The following is a 26,413-nucleotide window of genomic DNA, read 5'->3' as shown; positions in this document are numbered from 1 at the left end:
TTGACCTGCCCTGGCTTCGTCCCCAGACTCCAACTGTGTGTGCGCGCGTGTTTGTCACCATCCCCGTCCGTGAACTGACTTAATTGTACCATGCGCTACTTTATTCATCTCTCGATGTAGACGTCAAAAACCACTGAGCGAAACCGCGGTCGCCACCAAAAAGTGTCAGGCACGTCTTCCTCAGAATTAAATCACTAACCCTTAATTTCAGATAAACCTAAAAAATCGGCAACTCTTAAGGCACTCAGAAAACTAAATAATCTAACCCCAAACCCCCTCCAATGATCGATGTGGGATTTTTGGAAAGGCCAGTAAGGCCACTGGCCCACTGCTACTAAAGGTGTACTAACCCCCCATGACACTCAAAAACCTTCCCATACTTTCTTTTTCTTTCAACATAAGAAATCAGAATTAAATCACTAACCCTTAATTCCGGGTAAATCTCAAAAGCCGGCAACTCTTGAGGCCACCCAAGAAACTAATAATCTAACCCCAAACCCCCCCAATGATCGATGTGGGATTTTTGGAAAGGCCACTGCTACTAAAGGTGTACTAACCCCCATGATACTCAGAAATCAGAATTAAATTACTAACCCTTAATCCCAGGTAAACCTCAAAAGTTGGCAACTCTTGAGGCCACCGAGAGAACTAATAATCACGCCTTCCTTCTTAGTCTAGTCTAATCAGGTTTGCATATCTAAAATAATTTTGGACTCCGAATTCGAGATTCAAACTTCAAAAGGAAGGAAGGATCAGAACACTTCTTCTTTAATCTAGTCAAGTTCTTATTTAGGAAACTTTGAAATTCAGTTTCATTTTAATTTGATTAGCATAAAAATTAAAAATTTACATGCAAGGCTTTTTTCTACTGACTGAGCAAAACATGTAAAAGATTCAAACAACTCTCGACTTAATAAGAACTACATACTAGTTTAAATTTGACTCTATGATCGAACAATTAAATCTGCACACAACTTCAATGGTACGGTCAGTTTTCTTTTGATTGTAAAGTTTTGGGGCGATAAGTTTGAAGCAATTTATGAAACAATAGTATCAATGAAGATTTAATGATGGCTTCATTCTATTTTAACAGTGGGATTTTGCCATTGCACGAAACTTGTAAAGTGGTAGAGATTTATTTTCTCTACTTTCCTTGCTTGCTATGCCACAAGAGTTTGTAGATGCGGAAAGTTTTGATACTCGAATCAGAGCAAGCACAGAATAAGGAATAAAGGAGGGATTGGATAAATTTATGAAAGGAACGGAAAAGGAATGAGAGAGAGAGAGAAGGGGCGTGGGTGGATGGTGACTTTAGGATAAAGGCACGGTTATAGAGTCCACAAAATTTATACTTACTTTTCTTTTTTTATGACCACCCACTTTTCCGCCTTTAAGAGTTCAGTGTATTAAATTTCATATTCCTCCTTCCGCATGATGGCGCCAATAAATCGCCATTTGAAGCATGCTAAACCAGTTGCCAAAGGACTCACGCCAAGACGAGAGGACCACTGCAACAAAAGTGGAGTATCATATTAACCACCTTTAACCACTGAACCAATGGCTCGGTAACCATCAGGGAGGGGCTTAAGTCCCTCCTTGAACTGTAGGTGAGAGTTCAAACCTCGCCTGCAACGAAAAAAATTTAAAAGTTGTGTCAGAATATTTCCTTGATCTAGTTGAGTCTGTATACCCACTAACCCCCTATCACAGCCTCCTTAGGCTCTCCTCCCCCTAGATTAGGATAGAATAGGTTATACAAATGTAACGTTACTGATAAAAAAAAATATTAGCCCACCTTTACTTGTATTTACAAACTTGATGGATGGAAAAAGGTGAACCCAATTATCACTTGCCTGGTTAAAGGATCACAAATGTTGATGAACTGAAAATGGTGAACCCAATTGTCAAATACCCTTATTTTGAAATGATTGACGGTGTACTTGCACTTTCACAAGAGTCATAGGCTCAAAATGGCGAACCCCAATTCGTCAAAATATTTTTTAGCTAGTGGACCAGAGCTCCAGCAAGTCTATAGGCACAGCACACATCTATTGTAGAGCTAAGGCTACCATTTCATATAGGCCAAAAAGCAATATTAATTATTGTGAAAATAAAACTTGGGCTTGAATCATTTGGGAATTTTTTCTGAATAGAGTACTAGTATTATCTTGGAGGAAAAAAAACTCTAATTATTGTAAGCTGCTGCTAGTCTTTAAAAAAAAAATCAGAAATGCCAATTTCCACTTCACCCGCCTAAAATTCTAGTGTTTAATGTCAATTATTCTATTCTTGTACAGTGTAGAATCCTTGCCCTTTCCAATTATTGTGGCCCAAAACATGCCCCATGTTAGTTTTACAAACCGACTCGTCCAAGAATCAGGCCCCACAATCACCGAATGAGCTTGAACTCATAGTTAGTTAGTTGGAGCAACTGACAACTCAAATGTCAGGCATATATCCTGGTCATCTTATCATTACCCATTTAACACCTATAACTCCAACGTGGCAAGCATCAGACAAGTTGCTCAAAAAGCAGAATGAAGTACCACCAAAAAGTTGAAGGATTCCTTCAGGAAAATACCGTCCCACCTGTTTTGACCTTCACACCCTGCGACTTACAGAATACCTTTGATAAGAGTAATAAACGCCCGCATGGAAGAAATCATCACTTGAATAAACAAGTTTGACTGAAAGAGAAGCCCAAAACCACTCAATCTAGTCATCCAACCTAAATCTTGACACCATTTGGAAATAGTTCGGAAAACAAAAAGGTAGATGTAGGAGAAGAGGGTAGGATCAAGATTCTACTCCTTGTCCACAGGAACCGGAAAGAATGCTATTTGAATTTATAGAGGATACAACTGCTTTGCAATTCCTTAGAACTAGTCTGCATTGGGCAATGAAGCCCGCAGCCTTTAGCGAGTGTAAACAATTGGTTTGAGATGCCATCACTTTCATTCCACATGATCATGCTCTACTTGGTGCCATAGGAGAATGCTTGTAATGCATCAGCCATCGTAAACAGGAATGGACCTGATACCAAATTCCATCTAAAGCAGTCTATTGCATGCCAAGTATGGGGAAGTGGATGTGCAACCATATAATAATCAGAGTACCTGGCTAGAAAATGTCGGCCGTTATCTGTCTAGAACCTGTTCTGCAGATGTGGGTTCAGTACTAAGAAGTCTTTCCGCCTCATCGTTTGCCTCTGCCTGGAGTCTCCATTTCTGCAAGCATAGATAATTTAGACTCTCATACGAAATAAATTAGTATCTCATATTGCTGTTTTGATGTCACTCTATGTAACTGAAACTGCAGAGATATACAGCATCAGGAGTCCCTACTTAAATTGCCCATTTTAGTTATACCGAATAGTTTTGATACAGTGTATGTCTAAAAGATCATGTATACAGCATCCAGATTATATGCTTCATAGTAATAAAACATGCCTCTTCAAGATTTTCAATCTCCATTATTTGCAGTATCTGTTCAGTAATATTTTCCTGCAAAGAGAAAATAACACCCAATAAGCCTCACACAACAACAGGAAGTTCATACAAGTAATACTACACTACGACGGAAATTAATGATTCAAGAACAAAGAGAAATGAAGCTTGCATGCGTTTGGACTTAAAAAAGTGGTGGAGAAACTTCTTTCAAGTGTGCATACCGCATTGGTTGCTGCTTCCGCAGCAAGAACATCAGAATCCATCTCTACCTCAATCTCTATCATTGATGAGATCTGTAAATGTACAACACCATTACATAATGTCATATGATACTTAGATGCTATCTCACTCTGCAGCAAAGAGACCACTATTTTATATCATGCTATGAGATTTCTTGTAGAAGTAACCTACTCTAGCATAGCTCTCAATCAATTCAATCCTTTTCTTAAGGGAAACCTCCAGTCCTTCACGAACCCTTTTGACTCTACTTCTTCGTGCTCTGGAGACGAAGACAAAATTTCATTAACACTTGAAAAAAAGAAACAAGGAGGCCTTCTACCGTAGTAGCTCAAATATAATCTGGTTTCAGCTGATGTTAATGATTTACCTATAGGAAGGTTCCCCAACAGCAAAAATTTTGTTCTGCAATTGGCACATGCGAGCCAACATCCAAACCTATAAATAGACCATCCCAAAAAAAAGAAACAAATCAGAAAAGTAGCAGATAGCAAAAAATCAATGTCTTGCTCATCAGCAGAGTCACACGCTTGTAAAATGCATAGAAGGAAATCTGATTAAAATAAGTTGGATCATCCAATTTTATGGAAGCATATTAATGACATTCTTATGTCTAATCCACTTTTTCTGCTTAACTTTTCTTGTTATCTTCAAAAACTTAAAAAGTTTTTGACAGCTGCACAGTGCTCTGGTGAAAGGTCTAATTGGTCCTCTCACAATGATCAGAAAGTAAAAGTTTTTTCCAAATTTCAAGTCAGAATTGTAAAATCACAGTAGTTAATCTATAAAGCCAGTATTATCTTCATCAAAGGAAAGGGCAATGGGAATGAACTTGAATTGCATTATGCATACAAACAAGTAAAAAGGCAAATACCTCGTTTTCAGCACCTTGCTTCAACTCCTTGATTCGAGATTGCAGTACATCATACTGAGATAGCAGTTGCTGCTTGATAGCAATTGTGTCCACTAATCTTTGAGGAAGCTGGCCAAACAAGAAATGTTAAACATCAAATAACAAGTATCATTAATTTTCTTACAGATAATTAATCAGATTTAGATTACGACTTCTCAGGATAGTTAAAATAGGTTGGACCAAAAAGGAGAATAGATTAAGAAGAAGAAGAAGCATAATAGAAAAAAATTACTACAAAGTCCTTGAACTTACTCGTGAAAGGAATGATTATAGGGAATGAGAAAGTCTTTTGAGAGAGAGAGGCATTGAAGCAAAGATTAAAAGAAACTAGTGGTATTATCATAGATACGAACCTACAAATTTTCACAATGACATAAATACTTCTGATATGATGCGACCAGGTATTGAACCATGGTTTCTAGAATCAAGAGTCTATCACTCTACCACTAGGCCAATTGGTTGATGGCAAGACATTAATATATTCAAGTGTTTTCGTGTAGCATATTAGAAATAGCCATGTCATAAGTTCATCTTTCAATACATGGCAAGTAATGGACATTAGATGCAATCACACACTCAGTAATGTACTTGCCTTGCTTAACTGAGGAAAAACCAGGCTATTCACAGTGGCTCCAAGGGCAAGCGAGGAAGCTGCAGCAACCAAAATTAACTGAGGCAAGTTGGGGTCTATGATCCCAGAGGCAGCATCTCCAGAGGCAACCACAGCAAGAAGAGGAAAGAGAACAGAGGGATTCATTAAGGTTGTTCCCTTATCTTTTGCAGGTGCCCTTAATAATGGTGATTCTCGACCATTGGTATGGTTTGTCAGGCACATAGGTTCTCCAGGGAAGAAATTGGGGGCTTTTGGACTTAACTTCAATGGACCAATCTCCCTGTAGACAGTTGTTGGAGCAGCTGCAGCAATGGTCACTCTTTCTCCTTCTTGTGCAGGGAGATCAACAGTTTCAGTAGCAAACCTGTGTGTCCGTGCCATGCCAGAGGGTGTCTCCATCTGTAAAGAGAATAAAATGACAAGGAGTGCTACTCAGTCCCAGGCCAAAATATTCTGTTAGGTAAGCAATAACATTATGTTGTCCGGGAGTTGTTGATGAGATGACCGAAATAATACTTCACTTGTCTTCTGAGGTAAATTGTGCTAATGATCCAAAACATTTATGTCAATGGAAATTCATTAGGATTCAAATATTTGTGTGTAAATAGTTTTTGCAGTAAAAGAAAAAACTACAAATTCATGCTACAATTTAAATGTAATTAAGTTCAAAAGAAATGTACCACAACGGAATGAACAGCAGCTGGAATGTTCTGCTTTGCGATTTGCAAAAATCTTAGCCCCCTCTTCCATGCTGGAACATCCACGCTGCGTTCGGCAGTAGGAGATCCTTAGAAAAAGTAAATATGCCAAGATCAACATCAAACACAATTACTCAACATTCCAAGCAAAAAGAAAAGGTAAGTTAAATGAAGGATGTCAGATATGTCGAACACATACTTGCATACATGCAATTGTAATTATTGCAAAGTCAGCATCTAAAGGTCCCCAATGACAAAGAACGCAACATTATCAGAAAACCATTGAGTGATTGACATCAAGTCTCTTTTCTAGGTATCAAGAAAGTAAATATGTACCAAAATGTCTGTTTGACTGACCAAAAAAAACTCATTAAAAACAAAAAAGAAAACATCATAACCAACCTAATTTCTTCAGAGTCTATACTGCAAATAGTGCCTGAAACAAGCTCGTATTGGTAGCGGCACTTTGAACAGGAAGCAATCTGCACAGTTGAAAATAAAAAAGGGATTTTTGAACTCTTGGAAAAAATTTGAAATCTATCACCCTTCATGTTGTATCTCAAACTCAAGGTAAAATTTTCTTTTCTTCCTAAGAATGCAACGTAGTAAAAACAAAAACCAAAAAGAAAAGGGATATTTGGTCTCTTCCTTTTTTCTCACGCAAATTTCTACCAACTAATCTGTAGTTGATTAACCAACACACTACTGTTTTATAAAATGTGCTAGTAGCGATCTCCACCAGATTCACTACATACTGCCAGCATCCAAGTTCTTTTCATCAATGAAGACAAATGGGAGAAAGATTGAATATCTGATCCAGTTCTAATGGGGGTACCTGAATACCATGTTGTGGTTGAGCGACAGCAACAGCGACCGTACAAATTGGACATCTGACAACTTTACCAAAAGGGACCTAGAAGCATACGTGCTGTTTGTTAGCTCAAAAAAGTATTCGAATCTGAGATGCCAGAATCACTGCTTCAAGTACAACTGATAATTAGCTGACTAATTATGTCGAGTTACATTTTAAATTTCATGATTTCCCAAGACTCCCCCATTCCAAGAGAAACAGATAGGAGACAGATCATTTGGTGACATAAAAATAAAGACTATCCAGATTTGATTGACGTGGTAGTAGACTAATACATAAGGATGCATTGAAGAAAGATCAGCAATGACATTTTGGCAAAAGGAGTAACAGGATCCATATATCTATACCTCCTCACTGGGCGATACTCCAACACGGCAAACACTGGTAATGATTCTGAGGGCATCTGAGACCCTAAGCGAGGATGCAAGACCTTGAATGAGTAAAGTGTAAGTATTTACATCTGGCCTCGGCCACTTCCATTTTTCAACAGAAGGACCTTTCTCACCAATATCTGCACCTCAAATCAAAGTTTTGGGAATGCCCCTTCGTAATGTTAAAAACGATACTATATAAACAATCTAAAACAGAGTCTCAAGGAATACATAAGATTGAGAAGAATCCTGAACTGGAATTGGTCGTCACAGAATGCTAACAAGTGATTAACCAGTGCAACTGTAAGCCTTGGCTCGTAAAGGAAAAGATAGATACTTTTCTTCTGAAACCCAAGAAAGTAGGAAACAGAGAGAGAGAGAGAGAGAGACCTGAAGTATCAAAGCTGGAGCGCATGGCAGAGAAAACAGAAAGAGCCAAGTTAGCATTGCCACGATCAATGGCCGCAGAGATAATCAAACAACAATCTGAACTAGTCACAACCCCGCTGCTTCTATTAGTTCTCTCAGCAATTCTATTCAACACTTGGGCTGCGTCCTCAGCTGCAGAGACCCAGTTAAGCAGTTCCTCATCCAACAATTCAGAGAGCAGCACCTTCCCATTTGCAGGAAGGGCTGACTCATTGGCGGACCCTTTAGTTGTAAATGTAGAAAAGGCTTGTTTTTTAGCAATACTACTAGCAGTAGCAGTTGTTGTTGTTGTTGTGGTATTGTGGAAGAAGATGTAGAAGAGAGTGGTGGGGCAGGTGCTTGTTGAAGAGTAGTAGCAGGGGAATTTGTGGGAAGAAGGGAGAGGGAGGCAGGAGCATAACAAGTTTAAGCTCATAATTTTACACCAGGTCACGAATTACAATGTTATGGGGATTTTGGAAGGTGGTTGAAGCTAGAAAGTGGTTGCTTTTCTTGCTGGAACGGTGTTGAAAAATTGGGTGTGTGTGGGCTCTGAAATGGAGTTTGATGCTGATGCTGTTTCTCCACCATTTCTGTGGGTGTATGTTGGGGAAGGGGTAGGTGTTTTGTGGTAGAAGATGAGGAATGAGAGGTGGTCAGTACAGATAGATGAACTGAATGGACGGGCGGGGACGCGATAGGACAGTCTCAGCGGTTTGTCAATCAACTCACACAACAATCATAAATGAGTTAAAAAAATAAATATGGAGGTGCGGGGAATCGAACCCCGTGCCTCTCGCATGCGAAGCGAGCGCTCTACCATATGAGCTACACCCCCACCGGCTTCTTTACTTTTCAATAGTCTTTTAGACAAAGCAATGAAGTACAACAATTTCCCGCTCCGCATCCTCCAGTTTCATTTTTGCGTATCATTTTCCAATTTGTCTGGAACTAGGAGATGTTCAGAGATTTGTTGTACAGAGAACTTATTAAGCTTGGTTTGGAATTTTTTTTAATTCTATAGGTTATTTTATATTTAAAGAGATATTCAGAACATTTAAAATTCCTTGCTTTCCTGGTGTACACTAAGTATGCAAAGAAAATGAATATGCTATACTTTAAAATGTCCACATGAGAAGTTAATGCTATTCCAATGTAATGCATTCAGTTTCAGTTGGATTGATACAAATTTTTCTTCATCCCCAAAAACAAAGACACCATAGTGAGTCTACAGGGAGAAGAAACTCTAAAGCATCATCCACTCAATTAAGCTAATAGCAAAAGCTGCTACATATTGACCCAAAGAATCCAGTATAAGCATCCTGACATCCTGTACCCAATTGCAACAGAAGGAAAAAGAACAAGGCAAAGAATCATAAATGCAAGAAACACAACTAAATAGCAACCTAGACAAGAAGCAAATTATCAAAAGGACACCAAAGCTTTCACAGTACCCTTTAATTTTCTAGTCTTGTGTGTGCATGTGAGAGAGAGCCAATAATTAATAAAAACATTACAATGCAAGTTCCAAATCACCGTGGTAAGGAAAAATGACATAATCCAAATACATTTTCGTTTACTTATCCTATAGCCTGTGATATGCACTCTGGTTGCTTTTTAGCAGTGAGTGCAGAGGCATAGAGGCTAGAAAAACGAAATGTTTGCAGGCAACTTTTTTGGTAGGAGGGTTTTTCATTTGCTAAGTTTAAGCTAGTAAAGAAAAAGGAGTTGTGGAGGATGGAATAATACATGAGCAAAAATAGTCCTTATACTAAACGCTGAAAAAAGAAACACGGCGCAGAGAAATTTCTTATTTTGATAGATCTAAATTCACTCATTTTTCATGATGGAGTACACATGGAAACTATGATACCACGAGAATTGCTTTTCGACACCATACTCATAAAAAATTAGAGCATTGTAGGTGTAAGCTGATTCAGGAAGGAAAGCTAAAATTTCATCCAGTCCCAGAGATTATCCTTCTTTTCCTGTGGCATTTTTGCATAACGCTTGCGATGCTTGGTATTTCTATTCATTAAGCTGGCACCAATGAAGTAAATAATTCACACACTCCCAAACACAAGTTAGCTATCAGCCAAAAAACGCCAGAACAGCGGCAAGACATGAAGGTGATATATATGGCTACTTTCATACCACATAACATCTATAGTAGACAAACTATCCAAGCAAACTAACAGAAACAAGACCAACAAGAAAGGAATAGCAAATGATAGCAGAAAAAGTAGGAAAACTTGCAAAATAAAAACAGAAGAGGCTAAACAAATTTACCAAAAAGAATGAATGAGCAAGGAGGTTAAACAATAAAAGTCACATAGTTCGAAGAGTAGAAAGTGGCTACAACTCCAGGAGATGCACATACAATCTGCATGTAAGAAAGGGAAGCAGCACATCTAGTGCAGCAACAGTGCGAAACCAAGGAAAAAGGAGCAAACATCTAGTCTAAAAGAACCTGGATAGATAGCCAAGAAACAAGAAATGTAATTTGATTAAAAGAAATCTAAAGTAGAAACAGGAGGAACACCTCTTCCACCTCATGGCAACAAGGAGTATACCGATGCTGATGCCAAGAGCCAGAAAAAAGAAAACCAGGGGAGGCTGAGCAACTGGTACATAATGAGCTGCATGGGAGGAATATAAGGTCTGAAGTTTGCATGAGAAATGAATGGAAAGCTACTTTCCATTTCCGTTCATGAAAAGCCGGGTGGAGAAACTTCATGAAAAGCTGCGAAGAGAAGCCTCACAAGCGTGCAGTGCCTATGCGTTACAAATTTGAGGAACCATTAAAGCGTCAGAAGCTAGTGTAGCCAGTGAATATATGGCTGTCCACGCACATGAAGAGATGTATATTGTCGGCCAGTGTTAGTAATTCACTAAAAATCATGTTCCTATTAGACATTCTTATTTAACCAATAAATCGCATAATAGCGGTATTTAACATAACACAATTAGCATAATTACATGGATCATTGCCATGTCTCATGCACTAAACAAAAATTATTTAGCAATTTCTTATCTATCACACTATAAAGTAAAGGTAAGACAAAAATAGCCAAAACATGTACATTATTGTCAAGTGCTATTATTCCACTTAAATACAATTTCCTGCAGTAATTTAATATAATATACGATTGTAATTAATAAATCACAGTACTGCAGTAATATGATATAATATTATTAGTAAAATTACATGGGCTATTAACATATTCTATAGCTTGGGCAAAAGTTATCAAGCAATTTCGTATTTATCACACTATAATTTAATATAACATATCATCGTAATTAATAAACGGCACAATTGATGGTAATTTGATTAATATTATTATTAAAATTGCATGGGTTGTTGACATATTCTATAATTTGGGCAAAAGTTGTCAAGCAATTTCCTATTTATCACACTACTACAATATAAACCAAGACAAAAATACCAAAAAGCTGTATAGGGGCGGCAAGTTCTGGTATTTCATTCAAGCTCTCTATTATCTGCTTTTAATAGGAAGCAAATCATCACTTCCCTGCTTTTAACAGCTCGATAGAAAGCATTCTGCCTTTCCATAAGGCTCTTAGTAAAGATGTAATAATTGCTGCTGGGTTCCAAAGGACAGAGAACGTTTGACGCCTTTTTTGGTTCCAAGGACAAGAGACGCATGACGCTGAGTCCATACAACAATAGAAAGAATAGGACAAAAGAAAGAACAAGTATAAGTACAAAAAAAAAGAATTGAACACACACATCCAATCTCCTCTAGACCGCCTAACGCAAGACTACTATCAATAATAACCCCGGGACTATGATGCATTCCAATTACAGCCAAGCTGCGGAAGGAACACCTAGTCAACCATCACCAGAATCCTAATTTCAACACACATCATCCAGCAGCACAAGGCCTGGAAGTATGCCTTGCATTCTGTGGGCCAAAAGACTATATGAACTTGTTGCATTGCAAATCAAAAATCAGTACCCATACTGAAAGCCTGAATATCCAACCATTGATAAAAAGCATGACTTGTAAAGAAAAAAAAAATGCTATACATAACATTTGAACCCCAAAGCAAGAGAATGTTGCTGGGACATTGCAAATCAACTTTATAGAATGTTATATCCAAACTAACAGCAGTTTGCTGTTCCCCAAACTCTAAACCTTCTTATTAAAGTACAAGCACCTTCCTCCAGCAACCTAGGAAATCTAGATGTTCTAGCATGAATTGGTATCACTTGCCAAAACGAGCTCTTTGCCATGGTGGTAATCGTTGGCCACCACCATTTCTTTTTACAGGGTTGTTCTGTTGAGACAAGACCTTCATCCTTTGCTCTTTCATGTCTGCAAACAATGAATCTAGAGTCTGTGGCCTCTGCTTTGGTGTCACCTTGACCTGCTGCTGAGATTGCTGCACAAGAAAGAGAAGCTTTGTCAAACATCACTTGACCTGTTCAAGTACAACCCCCAAGAGCAAATAGGGCAAGTCGAAGAGGCCCCAATAGCTGATTAAGATACAATGTGGTCCTATATTGGTTGACCAAGCTACCCAAACACATTAAAGGTCCTACATTGGTCGGTAGTGAACTGAATTCATAATAGTTGCCACTATATACGCAATATTGAACAGAGGAAAAAGAATTAACCAATCCTTCCCAATGAGATCCATCAAGATTGGTCACATTTAAGGAGCCACCAACAATTTCTTGAAATATAAGAAGTGTATACCTTCATATTAAAGCCACCCCCGTTCACAGCCCTTCTCTGGACCATTGGAGCACCAACCCTGCACAAATATACAAACCATGATTGAAAGTCCAAAAGGAAATATTCACCAAATGAACCAAGCTTTCAAGCATGACTGGAGATCCGAGGTCAGCAACAATACCACCCACATGTTAGAGACACTTACCCTCACTGTTTAAGGTATTTTCCAACTAACACAAGTGTAAGACAAACCATAAACAGTATAAAACAAGTTACAATCACGATGATTCCTGGATCTTTTGCCTTCAGCCAGTCTTGCCTCAAACTGAATATGCTATAAGCTAGGTACATATGACTAACCTCCACAGAAGCAGAAATTTAATACATTATCCAATCTGCCCAATTACAGAATACAAGCTCCACTGACTCCTCAGCAGTGACTATCATTACAAGCCCAGAAGCAAGTTTGACAGGCTTTTCCAAGCATTCAGTATGCAACACCATACAATTCAGACAAGTTGATAATACTACCCATGCAGCTTCCCTCCCAAGATGAGAAAAAATACAACAAATAGAAAATTCCGCATCCAGCCACCGAAATGAATCAACACCCAATGCATACTAAGCACACGGCCTGGGAAAAATATAAACTCAAGGTTGATATATAACAACCAATACAAGCATCAAGAATACTGCTCCAAGAATTGCAAAATCTTTGGAGAGTAATGCATTTTATGTGCCAGAGGAAATTTGAAATAGCAAAGAGATCTTGGTACTCCATTCCCCTGAAGACAACACAGAAGACAGAAAGGTATTCACTATCCTGCTTTTGTCGGCCCTCACAATATAACAAGATGTGACCTCATCAATACCAATACATCACTGGCTCTTATAACATGCATTTCAGCAAAAGTTCAGACTTCATCAGCAAATGGAGATTCACAAAAGCTTCTTTGAGGTACCCCTTCAATCAATTAAACTCTAGAAACATCTACCAGTTATGCAGGGTAGCAAACCAGCTCATACTTTACCCCAATGACGTAAAGCAAAATAATCAAGAAGACTCTGTCAATGACAAAGCAAACCACTTAGATGCAATATAGCATCATGTGCATATATTGCTCTTCTTGTCTGATATTTGCCATAAAAGCTTACCCTTCACCTTAAACTGAAGAACTGATATTCTTACTAGGTCCAAAGAGCCAAATCAGCATAGCCCCAATTCAAGAAATTAAACAATTTCAACCAAAACGCTCAAACTTTTAGCCCAACCAAATGCTGCATATAACGAAAGCCAAGGGAGTACACTTTCTGAACCTTGCGTACCAACTCTACTTGCTTAAAGTCATAAAAAAGATGCTTTGGTCCTAACATCAACCAAAAAGTCCCAACAATGGCATCCTCTTTCTGATACAACAAGAAGTGGCAGAAGTAAAAGCCATGAATACTACTGAGGAACACGATTTACCTGCAAAATGTTTGAAGTGTTTACCACAATTAATTAGCATGACTGAAAACACCAAATCTATAATTATTTTGCCAACTATTAAACACGACAATCATAATTGTCATAACAGGGCTCTCATCCACTGCATTTGAAACAGCTCATGCGTTTTGTATTCCAACATACCTCGGCTTATTAACATTCACTGCCCTGATCCCATTGAAAGGTCTGTTACGGATAGGAACGGCTGCAGCTTTTCTTGTAGCCTCAGTTGCCAAAGGGAATTGGTTTCCCTGAAAATTGGACCTCCTCTGACCAAGGGCACCCTAGTAGGAAAATTTTGAATTTAATAATCATCTCAAGTCATTGGAAACCAGATACCCCACTTCACTTCTAGGGAACACAAATATCAATGTCACAATCAGCACAACTTAACAGTATACCTGTCTCATGGTAGACCTTGCATCCATAAACCTCTGCACCTTTGCCCCTTTATCTTGGGTAACATTATCCACAAATTTCTTACTTCTATTCTGAATAGTTCAAAAAGAAACTGTTAAACATGGCCAAGTGCCAACTAATCCAACGTTGAAAAGTCGAAAGAAATATATTTCTTACTGAAACTCTCTGCTTCCTGCCTTTAGATGTGTTATTTTTTGACATTTTGATGATATCATCTGTGTAGTTATATGCCTTAACATCAGTACCATTGGGAATTCTTACATTAATTCAATAAAAGATTGCAGCAATATGTATAATTGCTAACATGCGCACCTAAAGTCATATCCATTTTCTTCTCTGTCAGGGCAATTGCCTCACTTGTAAGCGGTTTACTAGCCATCTGCCATGATAAAGAATGATAAACAGAATTGAATGACAACAGGATATCATATAATAGCTTACTCAAGTAAAAACCAAATGAAGAATCAAGAGATAATGATTTCAGAAATTTTCCACATTCCTAAATTGTAAGAGAAGAAAAAGAAGGGGCTCAGAAAACAACACACAAGAGCTGAGGAATTAAGTATGTCATTACCAAGCAATCTTCAGAACACGTTATGCAGTCGAACCAAACTCAAGAAATTTTCCAATATACTAAGCATCAATAGTTTCTGTTTTGTCCTACAACCAAACAATAACGAAAGGAATCCTCACCTTCCAACCCAAACAGTAACCAAGAACTACTGAATCCCAAAGAGAGGATTTGTCCTCAAACCACAAAAATGCATCAAAACAAGTTCTTTCATCCAGCATAAAACAACAAAGGATGACAAGATTTTGATGATGCACAGGAAATTTTTTCTTAGTTTCCCCAATTTCTGAGAATCAAAAAAACCGTCCGAACCAAACAATTTGCTTGACAAAACTTACAACAGTTGCCATGAATCCAGAAAGTCCAGAAACCATAATAAGTTGGTTAATACTAAATTTTCCTAAATTCAAACATTTTTTAAAAAAAGGTTGAAGCAAAAGGGAAATGCAAAACAACCGTTACCCACACCCAAATCGTAAAAAAAAACAAAAAAAATGACATACAACTTCAGGAACCAGTATAACCTAATATTAGCATAACTTCTGACCACATCCAAAATCAATCAAGAAACAATTTCCAGTACTTCGTAAATCAAACACTCAAACTTCAACCGCATAAAACACAACTAAAACGACAATGAATAAAGCATGTAAAAAAACAGCCACATCAATAAGTAACAAAATAAATTTAAAAAAAGGGGGAAAAACATCTAAATCTATCAAAAGATTCGAATTTGAGGAGAAAACATACCTGTTAAGAAGTTGAAACAAAGACCAACAAAAAATTTGAGTTAGGAATTGGAAGGCGGCTTTGGTTAGGGTTTGTTGTGTAGAAGACGGGAGGAAGAGAGAGAACCTGAGAAAAGCACCGGCGAAAAGAAGGAAGAGGACTTAAGTAACCGATTTAGGTTGAGGTAAAAAATATTTATAGGGGGTTCTAACGATTGGCGGGTTTTAATATCCAGAATTTACCGTCGGCTTATGAATTGGGATTTAATTTCCAGCTCGAGTCCGGCTGTACAGCGAGTGGGTAGATCTCATGGTGCAGCCTCTTGTATCGTGTGAATTACTACGTTAGCCACCCACGGGACCTTGGAGCATGCTTCATTTAACCAATAACATGATGCCACGTTGCTCTTCAGTTTTTTTTTTTGGTGGGAAAAATGGTAAGCTTTAATATTTTGTTTGGATAGAGTATTATTTGAAATATTATTTGGAATAATTATTGTAATACTTTTTGTGATGTGATGTATGTGAGATAAAAAGGTAATTGGGAATGTAAAAAGGTGGATTGGGAAATGTGTTTATGATCAAGCGAAATATTAATATATTTTGAGATATTTGTGCTATCCAAACACTCTTATTTCAAAGTAGGGAAAAACCCCGTAAATATATACTAGGGCTTTGAGGCACACTCTAACCTATGTGCAATTAATATTTATCAAAATTATCTCTTTAAAAAAATTGTATGAGTTTTATGGGTCAAATAAGTGTTTTTTTTATGGATTTTATAGGTCAAATTCCATTATAAATATAATGTAGATAAAGCATATAGATAGATAATGAAAGTGAAGCATAATACATGGGAGTTGGGAGTTGTAGCCAATGGAAAACTAAACAAATAACTATCTTCTGATTCAAATAACTATGTGCGAAGTGTGGAGGTTTTTTTTAAAAAAATATATATATATTTGGATAAATTTGCCCTTATAATTAAGCGTATATTAGAAATTTTAAAAAGTGACACTCTGTGTTTACACCGTATAACAACACTCTCCCATCATATATTACTAGTTGCAAGGCACATAATAATGTGTGTGCGATTAATAGGAAAAATATTTGTAAAAATTTTTATTATATTTATTGAAATCGTTTTTAGTTTATCAGTGGATAGTCGATGAGTATTTTATTATGGGTGTTATGATGAGTAGAAAATGGTTTTAATAATTGTAGCCGTTATCATCCAAATTAATTGTGGGTTTACAAAAGATGCTACGGTAGTTTTTATCTTAAAAAAATTGTTTGATCTTATCATACACCAAACCAAGCCCCTATTCTTACATTATTATAATGGGAATATTATATTAGCCATCGATGCACACTCTTTTCTGTTGGGTTAATGGACGTAGATTCATTATTTGACAATAATATCTAGTTATAGTAAATTAAAAGCTTAATACAGAAAAATTATAAAAATCAAACAAAAAGTTAAATCAAGTAAATATTTGTAAGTAGTTATGTTTAAATGATATATATGTATTTCATTGGTTGTGTGATTTTAGTGGTTGAATTGATCCAAGTTACTCGTGAGAAATAATTCGAAGAGTGAAAAAAGGAATTCTAAAAAGTAACAATTGATTGTTTATATCAAACTATCTCATTTCACTTTATTATTGTGTGCATACACATACACACACTAACACATTAGTGATCGATGTATACTCGATATGTGTGCAAGTGATAAAAAAAAACTATGTTGACTTAATGAATGTAAATTCATTATTTGATAACAAAATATAGTTGCAGAAAAATTTTAAAAATTTAAAAAGTTAATACAAAAAATCATAAAAATCAAACAAAAAAAATTAAATCAACCAATTATCTGTCAGAGGTTATGTTTAAGTGATAAACATGTAATTCATTTGTCGTATGATGTCAGTACTTGAGTTGAAGTGGGTTAACGGTGAAAAGTTAGTTAAAGGATAAAAAAAAAATTGTAAAAAATGACAACAGATTATTTACACCAAATCATATGCTCCCGCTTGATTATTGTAGATACACATATGAGTTCTTAAGAGCAAGCCTAACCCCTCTACGAGTTAAAGTGCCCTTCTTGTCATCACTTAAGATACACATATGAATTCTCAGGAGCAAATATAAGCCCCATTAGGAATCTAACCCCTCTTTTGTTTATAGTACTAGTATTTGTTTCAACCCTCTATATGAATCTAACCCCCTATTCTGTTTATAGTGCTAGTATTTGTTTCGACGGGTTGTTGTTCTTCAATGATTATTTTTATTTATTTTTTATGTTTCATCCCTCTTTACATTTTTTTCACCTAGACCCAAAATTCGAATCCTGAATTTGATAACGGAGAGAACTCTATCTTTGTCATGATGCATTAGCGCTTAGTCATACAGTCTTCAAAGACTAAACATATAATGGCATATTAACTGGTAGAGAAACGAACTGTCAAGGTAAAATTGCATTGAACTAAGTCATGTGCTAATTAATTTGAGGAAACAAATTATTGCTATGATTTTCACAGCGAGTTTGTTCCAAACTAATGTGTTGTTCCTCGCCCAAACACATGCACATTATTTTGATAATTTTCGTATTTATCCACTCTTTGACGTGGACCGAAGTTGCAGAAGAAACGGTAAATTAAAGAAAAAAATTGTCTCAGTTGCTTCCATAGACCCATTTCTCTGCATTGCTCGTGTAGCTAACCAACTCATCGGGCTTGAACCATAGGCTGATTTCATCCTTCGCAGTTTCAGGGCCATCACTTCCGTGAATAATATTTCTGAAAGCATAAAAGCCAATACAAATTCGACACGTCCAAATATACTAAGCACGTAATTCTAAAGACCAAACAGATTTTAGAAAAACAAAACCACTTTGACACATAGAATGTTACCTTCCAACCACAACAGCTAAGTCACCTCTAATGGTTCCAGGTTCTGATTTCTGTGGATCTGTAGCACCAATAAGTTTCCGGCCATATTTTATTACTCCTTCGCCTTCCCAAACCTAAACGAGCAAAAATGCGCTCAAAAGTTTTTATCGGTTGCATAAGTAGTCAAACAGATCATGGCAGAGTTTGGTTCATCTTACCATTGCAATGACAGGACCAGAGCTTAGAAAGTCACAGAGGCCATTAAAGAATGGTCTTTCCTTGAGATCATGATAATGCTTTTGTGCAAAGTCCTTTGAAGGAACCACAATTTTGATTGCCACGAGTTTAAAACCTTTGCGTTCAAAGCGGGATATGATTTCTGCAATCTGAAACTCAGGAACACAATTTTAGATCAAACAAAGATGCTCAATGAGATACGGAGAACATGAAAAATAATCCATTTCTAGATGATGAACTGAATTGAAAAGCACAATCCAGGCCTATTCTCTCAAGAGGACACCAAAACACAAAATCAGTAAAAAGGAACAGAAAAGTGTATAACATATATCCAAGAGGGAAGTTTCCAGTCAAGCGCCATGTTAAACGGTTGGTAATCAATTCGGAAATCCAAATAAGCAAGGTGTCCCTGTAGGACGACAGAATAATTTGACTGCATCATACCAGTCCTCTTTGCACCCCATCAGGCTTGATGGCAATAAAAGTGCGTTCCAACTAAATAGAGAGGAAAAGGCGCAGAATCAGTCACAAAGAAAACTCTGACAAAAAAATACTGTTGGCAAAATTATGTGTGCATGTGTATGTGAGGAGCAGTAGGATGAAAGGAGAGCAAATAATGTACCTCTGCAGCATGTGCTTCTTGCTCTGTGAGCATGTAAGCTGCAGAATCAAAGGAAATTGAAAGAATAATAAGTACTGGTTGTCCAACGTGGTTATTGTAATGCACAATCTAGAGCAACTTAAAGTATCTGGTTTGGAGCTTTAAAAGTAAACAAGCAATCAAAATGACTGATCCTACTCACAATGAAGTGAAAGACAGCTTCCAGATCATGATTTTGTAAGACCAATTGCACAAGGATCTATATGTTCAATTTCTAGTACAAACCAAATTTGCCCATATGAGAGAGAGAGAGAGAGAGGGAGAGGGAGATCACAATCTACAGTTTTGAACCTCAAGGAGCTATTGGAGACTCAATTTTTAAGCATTATAGGCAATAATCAAGTACTGTCGGGCGAGAAAAACAAGGCAGTAACTCATGCTCGAGTACAACCTGAACAAACTAATTCACCCCATTCCATGCATAAGAAATAAGAATGGAATAATTACTGTAGAAGAGGTCCTGGATGACACAATGCTAATGTTAAGCCAGGGACAAGGCTCCTCTTCTTTTCACTTGAATTTATGATGTATAGAATTTCGATTCTAAGCCTACAAGAGGACGTTGCCCGCGCATTGGCTGATTCAAAACTTATTTCCAGAGTGCCACGGTCATACTGTTCTGGCTGCTTATTGATGAAAAGTGCTCTTAATGCCAGAGGTGACACATATAAGAACATATGGTTAAACTAAAAGATCCAGCAACCTTAATCCAACCTCCGATTATCTTAACCATATCTACAAAGACAGCGGCTGGAACAAAGCAGTGAATTTGACATATAAATTTGGTAACTGGAACCTGCTGCAGGGAGGGCAAGGAGCCCTGAAATCCAACTTCTAGAAGCATTTCCTGGATCCACCCTGCTATGCGCGGCAAGGGAAGTTGCCCTTCCTCTCAATGAAACTGCTGCTGCAGCTGCTGCTGCTCGCCCTTCTGCAACCAAAGAAATATATTCACTACTTATATTGCTTCAGGTAAGCATTAAAACAGGTTCGCTGTAAAGCTACTAATGGTGAGATTTGTTTCCCAATGTGCAAAAACAGACAAAATAACAGATTAATATATTAATCTATCTGCTACGATTGATTGTCTAGAGACACGAGAGACAAGACACAGGCCGAAAAAATCAGAGAGAAGGAACGAGCATTTGCAGATGCCCAGATGGAACAGAAATCTGAATGGGATTTTATCAATTCAATTCGGAAACGAACATTCTTCATTAATTCCAGAAGAGCAGGGTCACAGACGGCAACATGTCAATCTAATACACCTACAGAGTTACAAAAACAGGCCTAGTCCTAGGCTAACCAAAAACTCCACCAGCACTCCTCTGACTCAAATCGACAAACAAAACAATCTTGAAAGACTCACAACACAAATACGCCAATACCATAATGATTTTTGCACATACTTCGAAAAGAGTATAAAAGATTCAATTTTGACTTCTTTCTTTCATTTGTCCGACAAAAAGAAGAACACTTGTCAACTTGCATGCGAGTTGATAACCAACAATGCAAAAAGGCCAACTACTAATGAAACGTACACAGCAAAATTTTAAACCAGAGAGAATAAAAAAGTTATCGAAACATAGGAAGAAACAATTCAAATAATTCGTGACGCAGCAGCGACGCAAGTAATTTACCGGAAATGGCACGAGAGCTCTGCCTGGTGGATGCAGAAAGAAGAGTCCTTGCAGCTCGTGCAGCGGATCTGCAAATCTCGGATCTCATCTTTCTTTTTCTTTTTTTTTTTATTTCCCTTTTCCGAGTTTATGTAATCGAACTTTATGAAAAACGTGGAGCTGCGGCTTCTGGTTTTGAGGTGAAAAGGTCAAAAAGAGAAATGAGTATATAATGATAGGAGTGATGAGTGATGTACTTTTCTCCTGGATTGAGTGAGCGAGCTTTTCTGCTTCTGCTTCTAGGAGTAATGGATTTGATTCGGTAAAGCAAAGTACACGGTACACTACACAAAAGTGCAGCAGTGGGGTTGTACATTATGCAATTAGGTGTGGTACGTGGAGTCCTTCTTTGACAACTGGCAGTTATCATATTTACCCAGGTTAGAGACCTTAAAGGCTACTCATTGGTTACGTCCACTCCTCAGTCAAAACCCTATTCCTCAGCTTATATTTTTCAACTCATCTTTTTATATTTTCAATCACCTTTTTATCTCACATATATCACATCACAAAAAAAATTACTGTAATTATTTCAAATAACGCTCTATCCAAACAGGATCATTTATATGTCAAGACAGATTTCTTTTTTCTTGCTATATCACTTTATTCCTTATTCTAATCTGACCATGCTTTTGTTCGATGGAATAAAGTGGAAAGACGCACTAATTGCCACTGCCAGTATTGGAATAGTTTTACAGTGAATGACTTTGTTGGAACTCCATGTACATAAAGAAACTGTTGATGTTCCATCACCCGGCCAAAATCAAATGGTACATAATTTTGCCGCATAATATTGTCTTGTGTTGTGTTGCTGCCAAACCAAGAAAGCACAAACTTTGGTGTATATCAAATATCACCACTACGCTTGACAGCATGTGAACCGTATCTACCACGGCCCAGAGAAATAAAATTGATGTACAATCGTGAGTTCTAAAACCTTTTCACAAAATTAGTAGTAAAAGGCTAAAAGCACCATTGATTATGGTTCTAGCTGGAATGGGATATGTACAAATCACACAAAATAATTTCTCGTTGTTGCAGTCAAGAGTCAGGAATCAGATGCTACTATTTACAACATGTTCGGCAGTATTTACGGTTCAAGCTTGAACATGTAACCCAGTCAAGTTTCCCTTGAATCATCAACAGCTTTAGACTCAGATCCCAATTTGCAGTCGATTTGTAATGCTTCCAACCAAACATCCACCTAAGGCGAAAAAAGAAATTAGCGAGACCTGTATCCACATGTTCATCCAGTTTCTATCAACTTAGGAGGGAACAATTTGTGGATTAGGGTTTTTCCCTAATTCTAAAACCATTTGACTCATTTCTCACTTGTAAGATAATGGTCAAATTCTGAAAGAGAAAGTCATGCACAAAATAACACGTTCTGGGAGGTCTAGAGTTGGCTTTTACTCATAATCCACTAATGAGGTCAAGAAGAACACCTTCCCCACCAAAAAGAAGAACAACTACCTGCACGTCGGAAGCAGTTGAGCACTCATAGCGCAGGCCATGACGGGTTAAGATGTAAAAGCAATATCGGATTTCCTCATCTTCTCGTGTAAGGTTTGGAAGACGACCAACTTCAACCACATCAGAGAGTAGTGTGGAGTCCTGGGGACTCAAATCTGTAAATTGTCACATATAAGCTCATTGACAAAGAACACAGAAAGTATGGATGCTAATATTTTACAAGCTGCAAGAAACGGTTGGAATGGAATTCCACAATTTTCAAAATTACAAGTGAGATGCAGCCCAACCCATCGCATTTTACATTCTGACAATGACAAGCATCAATATGTGAGATTAAACAATGGAGAAAAAACTTGATAACTCTGATGTGCTATTATTTTGTGGTAAGCCATTAATGTATAAAAAGGATAATAAATATGTGTAATAAGTCACCAAACACCATCTATTTTTAATGGTTCAATTAACAACAGAACATACTGTGGCATGTAGAAAAACCAACCCAAGCAGACAGAAGATTTCATGTACTCTCTACCATCTAAGATTATAAAGAATCTATGAGCACTTTTAAATACAGAAGTCTCCAACAACTTTGATGTGAATGGACATGCATACTTTGAAGAAAAAAGTCACTGCTGAAAATTAAGACTCTGATTGATTACCAGTCGATGCCAAATACAGAAAAATACACGATCCTTGGAGGACAACAAAGCGTGGAAGCCAGTCGTCAACCTCAGCATCATCAAGAGGAGGAGGTTCTCCTGGTAATGTTGCCCATCTCTGCCAAAGAAATGAGATATATTGTAATGATGTATGCAAAGTGCAGACAGGACACGGGGTCTTACTACAAGCATATGGTTAGAATTGAAAGAATTTGCACGGTCCCTACCGTTCTCAAGTACAAATAGCCTGATAGACGAGCAGATCGCAATATTTCATCAAGATGTTCCAGCCTGTATAAGACAGGAAATATTTTCAGGCAACATACATTTTAAATATGCTCCACGGTATCTACATTAACTATTCCAGACGCAATACGCGCACAAGAACACACACGCACAGACACACTCATATGAATGTGGAAAATAGACAGGATTGCTCAATCAAAATTGGAATTGCCAAGTCATCCATGACTTTTTATTTCAGTCGATTAATTCAAAACAAGATATCGCAGAGAGAGAGAGAGAGATGTTGAGCAATATATCTATTGACTCCAAAACAATTGACCCACAAAGGCTTTCGTGGTTATAACTTGAACAATGAATACAAATTATCATCAACATTTGATCCAAGAGCTTTTGTTGTGATGATTTTTATTTCTTTTTTATCCTTGCTATAATATGAGCATATGAATTGAGACAGCTTTGCATAGCGAAGCAGTTGAATTTAGATTTATTCATTGTATTTCTATGTCAGAACTTAAATGAGCTTTACTTTTAGCATAATTGCGAGAGCGAAGGAAGAGGAAACATGTACTTGCAAAACTAAATCTATGGGTAATCAAAAGATAAAAAATATAGCATGAAAACTGCCATACTGGGCTTTCAGGTGGGCTTCCCTCTCTTCCAAGTCAGTTATCTCTGATCGAAGAGATGCAACTTCTGTGGCACTTAGCACAACCTGTAAAATGCACTCACTAGTTATCCACAATGTACCATATTACTAAATCATGAAGTTCAAGATAATGTGTAATCAACCTTTTCCTGACCATCCGTTCCAGATATCCAAGGTAACCCCCGTAAACTAAACAAGTTCAACATTGATGCAGCACTCTTTAACTGTCTTCGAGCCCACAAACTGCTGTGGGACCTATCCTAAAACAGAGAAGATGAAATTAATTCAAAAAAAGCAACTATTTACATGGTATCTTTCAAGGAGATATACCTCAAATAACTATTAGTTCTTGAATCTGTAGAAGAAGTTTGACTTTGGGGACGATCTGCATCAGATGTTGAAGCTTGAAAATGATCAGCAAAAACCTCTATTCCTGGAGGGCCATCACCCATGGAGCTTACCTCTGGGCAGAAAAGCTATGAGTTATGTAAATTTAAGTTAGAACAAACTCACCAAAAATCCAGGAGGCTCCTCATCGTGACAGGAACCTCTCCTAAAATACTGAAAATTACAGTTAACTCTCTATATTTTCATATGGCATAAAATAAATCTCTCCTACCACAACAGCACCTACTAAAGTTGATGAGATCATGAAGAATTTCTTTCACACTTTCAAAGCACAGTAAGAACTAAGAAAAGCTAATTAAAGAGATGCCACTCCCCGTAGAAACATTGGGGTAATCTTGTGAAAACCACTGAGCATAAAAGGTAAGCTAACAATGAAGGCAGTAAAATTTCCAAAACACTCAACCAATTATTTTCTGTTGCGTTCAATCACATACAAAGTATAATGTTCAAAAAAATAAAATCAGAGACTGTACCTTGTGGTATGCCTAAATGGTCCAATGATAAGTTTATTTGATTAGCACAGGATTCAGAAGTATATGGCCTATATCAGAGACTACAGCAACAGCCAGTCTTTTTAAACAGGACTTGCTTAGTCTTAAGATTTCTTGTCCAACACGTTCTTTATACACACATCAAAATGTAGTGTCATTCTGAGTTTCCCCTTGCAATGAACAAAATTACTGCAAAAAGACAACCAAAAAGGAAAAGAAGAAGAACAAGAAAGGTGTGGATTAATTACACCTCATACAATGTCATAGATCTGAATTCCGGGGACAAAACTGAAGAGAACTAATCCCTACTATCCTTGAGATGTCAAAACAGAATGCCCAAAAGGCAAATCAGGACTCAGTTTCAGTAAGGCGATAAACTGGTTTACAGCTTTGAAGAGCTGCTGATCACCACTACCCAAATCAAAGAGGTGTTAAACACTCCAGTGTACAAGCTCTAAAGAAATCCAGGAAAGCCATTTTGTGCACTAATCATAGTATAACAGTGAATCAAAAAGTCAATCTCGACTACATCATCAGATTACTGAATCATCTCATTCATTCGACAATGAATAATTAGTTCGATCACAAATTATCAATATGAGCTGGTTATGTGATGAACATTTAATGGCAAACTGCAAGAAAACATGTGCATACGTACATTATGAGCTTAACCAACCCAAAATTCAATAGTGATTAGCAAGACATGCGCCAAATTCTTTCAGCGATCATACAAGCAGATCAAATATAGGTTGAATCCAACATTAAGTAGCTTATATTCCTGCTGCAGCGTACATAACAACCCATCATCTTCAACTAAACACTACTACTAATTAAAAGATAACGAGTATTTTCCGTACGAATTCAAACTAAAATAAATTAGGCAGAAATTAGGAGCTAACCAGCGCAAAGACACGCCTCAACTGAAATGAATCACTATATCAACCGAATTTCACTTGATCTCAACAAAAAGGTTCAGCACAGAATTATAGTTCCCGAATTCAGGCCTACAAAACTTCCGCAAGTCTCACTGATTTGAACTAATACCCCTGCAAATAAAACTAGCGAATCATAACTGAAAACATAATTCAGTAAATGAAATACTACTCCGATAAAATAAGCGCGGTATACGAGTAATTGGACAAAGTAAAACAGAAGGTGCTTGTAGCTCGAACCTGTAAAGTACGATGATGATTATGATGATCAACTGAAGTTTTGCCGAGGTCCAAGAGAGATGGGGACTACGAAAAGTTGCTTTTGGTACGGGAAAGACGGTTGTTGACGTTGGACACAATTACTAATGATTTGAGTGGTGGAGGTGGATGTTGTTGTGAGTTAATTGGAAGGGGATTGCTTAAGTACGTATCTGGTGTCTAGTTTGTAGTGGTTAGTGGTAAAATGGCAATCCTACCCCCATTGGTTGGTTATTTTTTTCAAGGAGGTTAGCTGGAAATTGGCATCTCAGATTGGTTGGTCGGACCGCGCAACCAAAATAGTTGTCTTATCCCCGATCCAGTTCCTTAATTCCTAAATTTAACAACAACATCATTACCTGGG

At 37.4% G+C, this 26,413-nt stretch overlaps 3 protein-coding genes and 1 non-coding gene across 5 annotated transcripts; all 4 read right to left on the bottom strand.

Moving 5' to 3' along the window:
* Positions 1 to 2,543: 2,543 nt before the first annotated feature.
* On the bottom strand, positions 2,544 to 8,214 carry LOC113779655. The gene is made up of 13 exons (XM_027325325.1): positions 7,543 to 8,214; positions 7,129 to 7,292; positions 6,746 to 6,823; positions 6,313 to 6,392; positions 5,893 to 5,977; positions 5,192 to 5,611; positions 4,561 to 4,668; positions 4,057 to 4,124; positions 3,861 to 3,948; positions 3,671 to 3,742; positions 3,450 to 3,503; positions 3,117 to 3,227; positions 2,544 to 3,033 (listed from the first exon to the last, which is right to left on the bottom strand). The coding sequence occupies exons 1-12, from the start codon at positions 7,994 to 7,996 to the stop codon at positions 3,138 to 3,140; spliced, it is 1,761 nt and encodes a 586-aa protein (XP_027181126.1). The 5' UTR covers positions 7,997 to 8,214; the 3' UTR covers positions 2,544 to 3,033; positions 3,117 to 3,137.
* A 111-nt stretch (positions 8,215 to 8,325) lies between these two features.
* TRNAA-CGC lies at positions 8,326 to 8,398 on the bottom strand. Its single transcript has one exon. It is a non-coding gene; the product is annotated as a tRNA-Ala (tRNA).
* Positions 8,399 to 11,543: 3,145 nt separating this feature from the next.
* Positions 11,544 to 15,672, bottom strand: LOC113779680. 2 transcript variants are annotated; one of them, XM_027325362.1, is made up of 8 exons: positions 15,491 to 15,672; positions 14,744 to 14,829; positions 14,482 to 14,548; positions 14,326 to 14,384; positions 14,151 to 14,240; positions 13,894 to 14,033; positions 12,285 to 12,342; positions 11,544 to 11,967 (listed from the first exon to the last, which is right to left on the bottom strand). In XM_027325362.1, exons 3-8 carry the CDS (start codon positions 14,546 to 14,548, stop codon positions 11,791 to 11,793), a joined length of 591 nt encoding a protein of 196 aa, XP_027181163.1. In that variant the 5' UTR covers positions 14,744 to 14,829; positions 15,491 to 15,672; the 3' UTR covers positions 11,544 to 11,790. The 2 variants fall into 2 exon arrangements, with proteins under 2 accessions (XP_027181163.1, XP_027181161.1); XM_027325360.1 differs by lacking the exon at positions 14,744 to 14,829.
* A 2,258-nt stretch (positions 15,673 to 17,930) lies between these two features.
* On the bottom strand, positions 17,931 to 26,177 carry LOC113779844. Its single transcript, XM_027325588.1, has 16 exons — positions 26,032 to 26,177; positions 25,759 to 25,905; positions 24,291 to 24,436; positions 24,104 to 24,215; positions 23,944 to 24,026; positions 23,296 to 23,359; positions 23,069 to 23,186; positions 22,410 to 22,564; positions 22,091 to 22,140; positions 20,898 to 20,980; positions 20,054 to 20,188; positions 19,219 to 19,256; positions 19,041 to 19,091; positions 18,578 to 18,745; positions 18,381 to 18,493; positions 17,931 to 18,266 (listed from the first exon to the last, which is right to left on the bottom strand). The coding sequence occupies exons 3-16, from the start codon at positions 24,410 to 24,412 to the stop codon at positions 18,143 to 18,145; spliced, it is 1,416 nt and encodes a 471-aa protein (XP_027181389.1). The 5' UTR covers positions 24,413 to 24,436; positions 25,759 to 25,905; positions 26,032 to 26,177; the 3' UTR covers positions 17,931 to 18,142.
* Positions 26,178 to 26,413: the final 236 nt, after the last annotated feature.

The sequence above is a fragment of the Coffea eugenioides genome, chromosome 8 (assembly GCF_003713205.1).
Source record: "Coffea eugenioides isolate CCC68of chromosome 8, Ceug_1.0, whole genome shotgun sequence".
Lineage (NCBI taxonomy): Eukaryota > Viridiplantae > Streptophyta > Magnoliopsida > Gentianales > Rubiaceae > Coffea > Coffea eugenioides.
Note: the sequence above shows the minus strand (reverse complement) of the source record. Positions and strands in the feature narration are given on the sequence as shown.

Excerpts from the sequence above, each read along its gene's own strand:
- LOC113779655 (XM_027325325.1), bottom strand. The coding sequence starts at position 7,996 with ATGAGCTTAAACTTGTTATGCTCCTGCCTCCCTCTCCCTTCTTCCCAC. Across the intron at positions 4,125-4,560 it reads AGCAAGGTGCTGAAAACGAG|GTTTGGATGTTGGCTCGCAT; the intron begins GTATTTGCCTTT and ends GTCTATTTATAG. Across the intron at positions 3,743-3,860 it reads TGATTGAGAGCTATGCTAGA|ATCTCATCAATGATAGAGAT; the intron begins GTAGGTTACTTC and ends GTACATTTACAG.
- LOC113779680 (XM_027325362.1), bottom strand. The coding sequence starts at position 14,548 with ATGGCTAGTAAACCGCTTACAAGTGAGGCAATTGCCCTGACAGAGAAG. Across the intron at positions 14,385-14,481 it reads GAAAATGGATATGACTTTAG|ATGATATCATCAAAATGTCA; the intron begins GTGCGCATGTTA and ends ATAACTACACAG. Across the intron at positions 11,968-12,284 it reads GGGGTGGCTTTAATATGAAG|CAATCTCAGCAGCAGGTCAA; the intron begins GTATACACTTCT and ends TTTCTTGTGCAG.
- LOC113779844 (XM_027325588.1), bottom strand. The coding sequence starts at position 24,412 with ATGGGTGATGGCCCTCCAGGAATAGAGGTTTTTGCTGATCATTTTCAA. Across the intron at positions 22,141-22,409 it reads CAACTGCTTCCGACGTGCAG|GTGGATGTTTGGTTGGAAGC; the intron begins GTAGTTGTTCTT and ends TTTTCGCCTTAG. Across the intron at positions 19,257-20,053 it reads CCTTGCCCTCCCTGCAGCAG|CTTACATGCTCACAGAGCAA; the intron begins GTTCCAGTTACC and ends TTGATTCTGCAG.